The sequence below is a fragment of the Arvicanthis niloticus genome, chromosome 5 (assembly GCF_011762505.2).
Source record: "Arvicanthis niloticus isolate mArvNil1 chromosome 5, mArvNil1.pat.X, whole genome shotgun sequence".
Lineage (NCBI taxonomy): Eukaryota > Metazoa > Chordata > Mammalia > Rodentia > Muridae > Arvicanthis > Arvicanthis niloticus.
This window is the reverse complement of record NC_047662.1, coordinates 31,987,062-31,996,260: the sequence shown is the minus strand read 5'-3', so window position 1 is coordinate 31,996,260 and position 9,199 is coordinate 31,987,062. Positions and strand designations below refer to the sequence as shown.

Sequence of the window (9,199 nt, the reverse complement as noted above, 5' to 3'; positions counted from 1 at the left end):
CACAGACATATATAATAAATAAAAATTTCCAAAAATGTAAAGTACAAAACAATTGAAGAAGACACCTTTGACTTCCACTCATGCTAACATATGTGCACAGAGTAAGGAGAGAGAGAGAGAGAGAGAGAGAGAGAGAGAGAGAGAGAGAGAGAGAGAGAGAGAGAGAGAGAGAGAACTTCACACAAACATGCACAAAACCAAAATAAATTAAGTTCTTACAGGAACACCTTAAGGATAACTTCTTTGGCCGGGCAGTGGTGGCGCACACCTTTAATCCCAGCACTTGGGAGGCAGAGGCAGGTGGATTTCTGAGTTCGAGGCCAGCCTGGTCTACAGAGTGAGTTCCAGGACAGCCAGGGCTACACAGAGAAACCCTGTCTCAAAAAAACAAAAAAAAGAGATAACTTCTTTGCATCAATATGAAAGGATCTCTAAATAATTACAGTCAATATATGTGAATAGAAGAAGCAATGATTCCTTGTAGCTGTTACCATGTAATAGAAGGATACTTACAGGAACTGGCGTCCCTTAGAGTATGCAACAGCAATGTAGCTGTTCTGCAATTTAGGATCCTGATTGAGAATCTGACACAGTTGGAAACTGGCATCCAGCACTTGGTTCTCCAGATCCTAAAAAAATGTAGCAGTGAGAACTAAAAGGATGCGACTGTTAGTAACTGGGTCTTCTCTCAGAGGAAACTGACTTAAGTTGTGTTTAGGGCTTGGAATGAGAATGTCCTCCATAGGATCAGGTATTTAACATGTGATTTCTAGTTGGTAGTGCAGTCAGGGAATATTGTGGGGAGGTTCAGCCTTGCTGGAAGAAGTATATCACTGGGGTGGGATTGAAGGGTTTATGTGCTTGCCTCACTTCCAGTTTGCTCTCTTGCTTTATGCTTAGAATTGAAGCTCTTCTCTCCACCTTCTGTCATGCCTTTCTGCTATGATGAACTGTTATACCTTTGGAACCATGGAACCATACAGTCCTATAAACTCTACATAGTTTCTTTTCATTATGGTATTTTTATCACAGCAACAGAAAAGTAACTCATCCAGGCTGACATCATTATATGTCCATTAGAGTTCATGAGCATGATGGCACATGACCACAATCCCAACACCAAGGAGGCTGTAGCAGGAAGCTCAAGTTTCAGGCCATACTGAACTATAGAGCAAAATCCTGCATCCCAAAGCAAAATGAACAAACGATGGGGATCTGTTTTGCAAAGTGAAGGATTCAAATAGCAGTGTCTGTCAAAGCCCTCAGCAAACCCCACAAGGAACGAGCTGACATCTTACCTCCTTCATGCTCTTCTCAATCTCCAGAGACAGAACATAAATTCCAGGTATATACCCCATAATAAAGGTTTTAAAGATTTCCATGGTGTCTTCTAGCCAACAAGATCAAGATGGAAACACATTACTTTTATTTTTATTTTTTTAAGAATTTATTTATTATTTATTTTATGTAAGTACACTGTAGCTGTCTTCAGACACCCATATGAGGGCATCAGATCTCATTATGGATGGTTGTGAGCCACCATGTGGTTGCTGGGATTTGAACTTATGACCTCTGGAAGAGCAGTCAGTGCTCTTAACCACTGAGCCATCTCACCAGCCCCAACACATTACTTTTTAAAAGATTTATTTAACTTATTTTTTTTTTTGTGTGTGTGTGTATGGGTATTTTTCTTACTTGTATGTGTGCACATCCCTGAGTGCAGTTACCACAGAGGCCAGAAGAGGATCTCAGGTCCTCGAGAACTGGAGTCACAGGTTTAAGCTTCCATGTGTGCTGGCAACTGAACCCAGGTTATTTAGTCTCTTAACCATAAAGCTATATTTATCCAGTCATGCAAAAAGCAATTTCTGAAATCCAACATTGCATTATTATTATTATTATTATTATTATTATTATTATTATTATTATTAACTTCCAAAACCCATAATAAATCTTTTTTGTTTGTTTTGTTTTTGGATATTTTATTTACATTTCAGATGTTATCTCTTTATCCCATCACCCCCTGCCCAGGAACCCTCTATTCCATCCCCCCTTCTACTGCTTCTATGAGGATGTGCCCCTTCCACTCCTACCTCCCCACCCTTGAATTCCCCCACACCCGGCGTCCAGCCTTCATGGGACCAAGGATCTTCTTTCCCACCTATGCCCAACAAGGCTATCCTCCCCTACAGCTGGGACCCATGGCCCCAACATTGCATTATAATATAAAACAAAGAGATATTAATTTGGTGTTTATACACTGAAGTAAATATTACAAGTCCTTGATATAATTAAACCACTGTTTCTATAAGAGCATCAACTTATGTACGATAAAATATCTGAAATTCGTAGCACACATCAGCCTGTAGTCTGAGCAGAGAGTCTGAGGCAGCATTTGTAAGCCTTCATTTTGGGATAGCATGTACAATGCACAGTACAAGTGTTTGGTGTTAAGAACATAGGTTGTAGTGGAGTGAGAGATGCACACAGTGCCAAGGAAATTTCATTTACTTCACCCTTGATTTTGAATTAATGTTTGTCCATTGTGTGTTCAGAATACTGTTGCCACATTTTTCTCAAGGACCACATTCCAATCCATGATCTGCCATGGTGTCGTATGCCACAGTAAATGTAGCTGGAACCAAGTGGATGAGGCCACCCTTCAGAATACAGGACAATATTGTGAAATATATATCTGAGATCAATGTCCAAAAGATATAAATGCCTTCAATATAGCAAGGCATATAGTATAATTAAGAAATGATGTGTAAGTGTGTGTGTGTGTGTTTGTCTATGTGTGTGTGGTAGTAGGTAGGTAGATGGAAGAGATGATGATGTGTTTCATAGCGTGTATTGCTTCTTTAGAGAACCTAAGTCCCAGCACTAAGTCAGGTGACACACAGTCACCTGTAACTCTGACCCTTGGGGTTCAACTATTTCTTCTAGCCTCTACGTGTATCTGCACACAAGATAATCACACAAATACATATACATAAATTAATTTTTGATTTTGAAATAATTTTATTTATGTGTGTTTTACCTGCAATTATATATGTGCACTACGTGTATGCCTGGCGCCTGAAGAGCAAAGGAGGGGGTGCTGATCCCTCTGGGGCTTAAGATACAAGCAGTTATGGGCTCCCGTGTGAGTGCTAAGATTCCAACCTGGGCCCCTGCAAGAGCATCTAATATGCTTAGATGCACTTCCATCTCACTAGCCCCAGTTAAAATTTTAAAAAAATTCAGTCTTGCATGGTAGTAGATGCCTTTATTGTAACATTCTGAAGACAGAGGCAGGGAAGTCTCTATGACTGCTTCTCCATATCTAGTTCCAGGCACAGCAAGGCTAGCTTGTGAGACCGTTTCTGTTTATAAGTAAGTAAGTAAGTAAGTAAGTAAGTAAGTAAGTAAGTAAGTAAGTAAATAAGGCTAAAAAAAGTTCATCAGTTAAAAGCAATGGTTGTTTTTTCCCTCGCACAGACATGGTGGCTCATAGTTGTCTGTAACTTTAGTTCCAGGGTATCTATCACCCTCCTTAGGCATCTGTGCTACTGCATACACATGGTGCACAGACATAAATGCAGACAAAACACTCATACACAGAAAACAATAAAATTAATAAATTTCAATATAACATCAAAATTAATAAAGAAAACCATTTTTAAAAATGGTAAAGTAAAAAGAGACATGTCTGCAAGAAAATAGGAAATGTCCAACAGTACCATTGGTCTTTACTAAAATGCAAGGTGCAAAAACAACATCCTGATTCAAATATAGACAGTTTGAGGACATGAAAAAATAGGAACAGTTGTGCTGTATTAGTGGACATGTAGCAATGCTACCTCTGTGGAAAAGTATGGCAGTACTTCAAATAAATTAAGCACGTAATTATCAGACAACTCTGCATTTCCACTCCTAAGGTTATACTAAAAAAAAAAAGAGAGAGAACATTGACTCATATAAAACCTGACATAAATGTTCACAGTAGTATTTTTGGTAATAGCAGAAGGTTAAAAATAAAGCTAAATGTCCATTACTGGATAAATAATCTGTAGTACATTTATACGATGGAATACAAGTCACACATGAATAGGAATAAAGTACTGGGAGATGCTAAAACCTAGATGAACCTCAAAGCATGTTCTGTAAAATAACCTTAAACAAAAGATATAAGTTATTCAATTCATTTTATCTGTTGTGTCCAGAATAAAACACCCCACAAGCATAAAATATACCCTGGAGGTTATTAGAAATAAGAGGAGAGGGAAGGAAACACAGGAAGCTGATTCCTAGAGACAGAGAACCTCTATGAGCCTGGTTCTACTAGCCCTGGAGTCTGAAGCAGCCTTGCAAGAGTTGTCCATGTTCACTGACTCTAATTCCTCTCTGTGCTGTTTTTTTTTTTTTTTTCAATGGACACCAGTTTTCACTTGGCTAATTCCAATGATCTGTTCGCAGGCTGTTCCTAACTGACCTATGTATGGTTGGTCTGATGACGTGTTGTTTCCTTTTAAGGAGGTGGTGTGATTTTTGTTGTTGTTTTTATGTGTTAGTTTTTGAGGTGGGGTATCATTCAAGACTGTGCAGGAGCTCACTAGAATCTCACTAGTGACTAAATAATCCACTCTTGCCATGATCTTGCAGGCATCTACCTTCTTCGACATCACCAGTCCTGTGTGAGCCATCACACTTGGCTCATTTCCTTCTTCAGGGAACATTTCTTCCAGGACACTGAACTCTCCTGACCTCCCTCCAACCCTCAGGAAGTTCCCTCACTGTCTCTGTCTTTGTCAGTTTCCTGATTGTCAACTCCACCTCCTGAAGATGAAGTATCCCTACACCTGGCACATTCACTCCTTGGGATGACTTCATTTCATGACAGGACTTTAAATTAGCCAGAGGCCAGCGGATCTGAACTAAAGTTCCCATCTGTGCAAATACCTCTGTAGCACTGTCCAGTTGTGTGAAAAGTGAATCAGATTGACTGATTCATGAACTGGGTGTGCCATCATTTATGCCTGTAATCTCAGCACTCCAGGGGTGGGACAAGTCATACTGTGTTCAAAGTGGACTACACGCCAGTGAGCCTGGTTTTAAAACAAAGTGCCTTTCCCATGGGAAAATAAAATGATCTGGTTACAGTACTACACTTTTTGGAAAGCAGAAGAGGATTAGGAGTCCAAGGTTACCTTTAGAGCCCTGAACTTGTGGCTCGTGTAATGCCAGTACTCAGAAGGTGGAGGCAAGAGGATCACTGGTGATTTGAGGCTAGCCTGGACTACATAGTAAGCTCCAAGACAGTCTTGGCTACACAGTGAGACCTTGTCTTAAAATAACAAATTCAAATAAAGTAGACAGAAAGTAAAAGAAAAAAAAAAAGCACATTCTTGGTTATATATCAAGATTAAGGACAACCTGTGTTACACAAGACACTGTCTACAAAAAGTTAGTCATGCATAGTAACATATGATTTTCAACCCAGCAATTGAGAGGTAGGAGTTCAAGGGAATACTTGGCTCAATAGAAAAGTCTAGGTTTCCATGGGCTATATGGAATTAAAGGAGGCAGTGTTACAGTGAGTAAAGACTTGTGCTGCCAAACATAATGTCCTGAGTTTGATCCAAAGGAACCACATGTGAGAAGGAAAGAATTGACTCCTCAGAAATGTTCTCTGATCTCTGCATGTGCTGATACACACACACACACACACACACACACACACACACACACACACAGAGTATACCTCAGATGTGATTTCCCTCTAAGCTATCCAACCTTGGTAAAACAACTTCACTTTCTAATTGCCCAAAGCCAGAAAGTGTGTTGTCATCTCTGCCACCTTCATCTTTCAGGGCATATGTAATCCCTTGAGGCCACCCTTAAATATGTCAAAGTTTTACCACTTCCTCACACTTCCTGTTACCATATAGCTGTCACTATGCAGGTCTGAGGCATGGGTATCTCTGGGGTTTAATGTCTGCAGTGTCCCCTTGCAGCTTTTGTAATATCTATATTCTATTCTCAACACAGCAACTACAACAGAAATGAGGACACTGGTGGGACAAGACAGACAGTCACTCATGCCTTTAATCCAACGATCCTGATCCTACAATCTCTCTCCTCCCTTTCAACAGTCCTAGGAATGTGCCTGGTCCTGATACCTCTTCACCTATCATAGGAGGGAAAAAAAAAGCAACTGACTACCCAGAGGGATAAAGCCAGGGAGTCTCCAAGACAAACAGGTCACTGAGCTGAATCTTACATCAGGAATCTCCTTGAAAATATTCTTGAAGAAAATGAATCTTCATAGCTAGTAAAGCTGAGACCATCAAGAAAAATGAGAAAATGCCTATTGTTGTTGCTGTTGACAAGCATAGGATTTCCTCTGATCACAACTACCTATTCTGTAATCCATTTCTTTCTAATGACAACTCCCAGAGCTCGCAGACACAGCTTTTGTTTCAGTGACCACTGGAAAGATCTGCATGACCATTTATGTCACAAATAGAACAATTCTTACATTTTATTTTAATTTTAACTGTATATGAGTGTCTCCTCATATAGCTCTGACTGGCCTGGAATTTGAAGTATAGATCAGGCAGGCCCCAAATTTACAGAGATCATCCTGTCTCTGCCTCCTTTGTGATGGAGAATTACTTTCCTAAACTAGCTTTCTGTAGGCACTGGCTACCACCATCGGCTTAGAACAATTATTTCAATGTGAAGCAGGCACATTTTCCTACCCATCTCCTCACAAGTTCCAGGTCTAATTCTGAGTTCTTATTCTAGTCTTAAGAGCTCTAGCATATATATCCAGGCTATCTTCCCTTGATCCCTCTTGCTCCTCCTCTTGCTACACTGATCTGCACACTGATACACCAAGCTCAGGGACTGTATCTGCTGCTCCTTTGACTACACATCCATATGGCATCTTCCCTTGTTGGGAGCCGACTTTAGCAGAAAGCGGCTAGATCAACTTTGCAGCCATCTGGAACCATATACCCTGACGAAAGATTTGGTTTTCAATAGCCTACAACAGCTGAAGCACACTCTGATATCCCACATATTTTGTGTTGCTGTTTACTGCCCCCAGCTGCAAGGTGCACGTGGTAGCCACGCCTGCAAGGCAATGCAGTTCACGTGCTGTCCACGTGCTATCTACGCCATACATGCTTATAAGGCGCACGTGCTATCCACGCCTGCAAGGCATTTCGGTGCACGTGCTGTCCATGCTATAGACGCCTGTAAGGCTTACATCATATCAACACCTGCAAGGCACGTGGTATCCACGCGCCTACAAGGCACGTGGCAAAAGCCTATAAATAGCTCCGAATTCCCTTCAATAAACGAGACTTGATCAGAATCTCTGTCTTGTCTCCATTCTTCGAGTCTCTTCCCCTTTATCCCCACTCTCTCTCTCTCTCTCTCTCGATAGACCCTGACCCTCGGACCGGAATGGGCAGTACGGGCTGCAACAGTTTGGCGTCCAACATCGGGCTCCAGTAAGCGCAACATTCCCTCATCCTCTTAAGCTCCCCACAGTTGCCACTCTTGGGTGAATCCTGTCCTAACTTTTCTCTCTCCAAGCATAAACTCATAATCAGGCTCTATCTTCTTCCAGGCTTTATCCCCGTTTTAACTGCTCCCATGGCCATTTGACAATTTTCCCTTATTTCTTTATAATACGTTTCCCCCACTGGAAAGCAAGATCCAGAAGGATGAAAAATGCTTCATCCTCAGTTGTAGCAGGTGCTGTGAAGTAACTGTGTGAAGGACACGCAGGTGGCTGGTTGATCGCTATTCAGATGTGGAGGAATAAAAGCCCGTGTGTGCTGCCCAGCTCTGCAGGGACCAGATGGCCTGTGAGATACTGTAGGCTGATGCTCCAGCTGCTAGAATTTTAATAAAGATAACATAAACCCAAAGCAGTACACTGCTCTCCCAGAGGGAGACATCTGGATCCCTTCCCTTCAATGCAGATCATCCCCCAAATCCTAATTCTTGGCCCTTCCAGCTTTGGCTTTGCAGATGTAAGTCCACAACAGAAAGGAAGAAGGCCACCTACCCTATGACAATCTATTTCTCACTCACCTGTATCACTCCAGATCACCGCAGGTAGTGGTGTTGATTCTGACCTAGGGTCCACAAACACCATCAATCGGGCACCATAACAGCAGGACAGAAGACAGACAGATAAGAGCCACAGGGCTTGAGGTAACATCATCTTAGCTCAGTGACACCAACAAGTAAGTGCTTATGTCCCTGGCTGGCAGTCAGGGTGCCTTGCAGGCACCCAGGTGACCACACCCCACAGGGCAGGTGCCATGAGCATTCTTGCAGCAAAACCAATTTGACAGGTATTTATTTTGTGCTTACAACAGACTGGAAGCTTCTCTTCTGTCTTTAGGGAGTCTTATACAGTGCTTCCATTTAATAAATAAAGACATCAGTGTGACTGTTTTAGGGTGCTCAAGGAATTGAAATGTGCCTCTTTCTCTCAGCTGTGTCTTAGCAGAGAAGAGCTGTCTGAATGATTTTTGCTCTTAGTTAGTTTGTACCCCTCTAAATAGAATAACTAAAAATTTCCCCAGGATCCATGTCCCCTTCATTCAAGGTAATCCTTATCATAAGGATGCTACACTGAATCATTTGAAATCTTCTTTAGAGACAGTTCCTAGCACTCCACTCCTAACAACATATGTCCCTCATTTCCCTGTATCTGCCAAGCCTGGTATGGCCCTGGTGGGCACAAAGTGATGTGGTTCTTGCCCCTGGAACAGGTCTCCTGTGAGCCTCCCTGGATGTTAATTGCTGCTGTGGGCATAAGACTTGTTTGTGTAATAATGTACATATTTTTGAACCCACTAACAGTAGAGAACTCTTTCCTTCTGAGGAATGTCCTCCCTGTTAATGTTAATGACTCTATGATAATTAGAAACAGCACAAGTCCAGGAGATGAGGGTGTGGCTATGTCTCAGCAAATTGGTAAATACTGGGATCTTCAGGACAACCCTTAAGGCTATGGAAAAGAACTCTACAATCATGAGTATGAAAATATATAATTTGCAACTATGCAAAAAAATAAGGATGTAAAATGAGTTTTTATGAGTGCCTTCAAGAACCATAAGCAACAAAAGCATCAACTTGTTAGAAAAATACTAGGGAATAGATAAATATATTTAGGGAGTGGTGACCACAG

General features: G+C 41.4%; 1 protein-coding gene across 1 annotated transcript; it reads right to left on the bottom strand.

The window, feature by feature from the left end:
• Nucleotides 1-509: 509 nt before the first annotated feature.
• On the bottom strand, nt 510-8,224 carry LOC117708661 (palmitoyl-protein thioesterase 1-like). Its single transcript, XM_034502556.2, has 3 exons — nt 8,092-8,224; nt 1,299-1,390; nt 510-629 (listed from the first exon to the last, which is right to left on the bottom strand). The coding sequence occupies exons 1-3, from the start codon at nt 8,222-8,224 to the stop codon at nt 510-512; spliced, it is 345 nt and encodes a 114-aa protein (XP_034358447.2).
• Between the last annotated feature and the right edge of the window lie 975 nt (nt 8,225-9,199).

What these genes read in the sequence shown, in the direction of transcription:
- LOC117708661 (XM_034502556.2), bottom strand. Translation starts at nt 8,224, where the DNA reads ATGATGTTACCTCAAGCCCTGTGGCTCTTATCTGTCTGTCTTCTGTCC. An exon ending in GGTGATCTGGAGTGATACAG is followed by an intron (nt 1,391 to 8,091) that starts GTGAGTGAGAAA and finishes CTTGTTGGCTAG; the next exon opens with AAGACACCATGGAAATCTTT. An exon ending in TTGAGAAGAGCATGAAGGAG is followed by an intron (nt 630 to 1,298) that starts GTAAGATGTCAG and finishes ACATTTTTTTAG; the next exon opens with GATCTGGAGAACCAAGTGCT.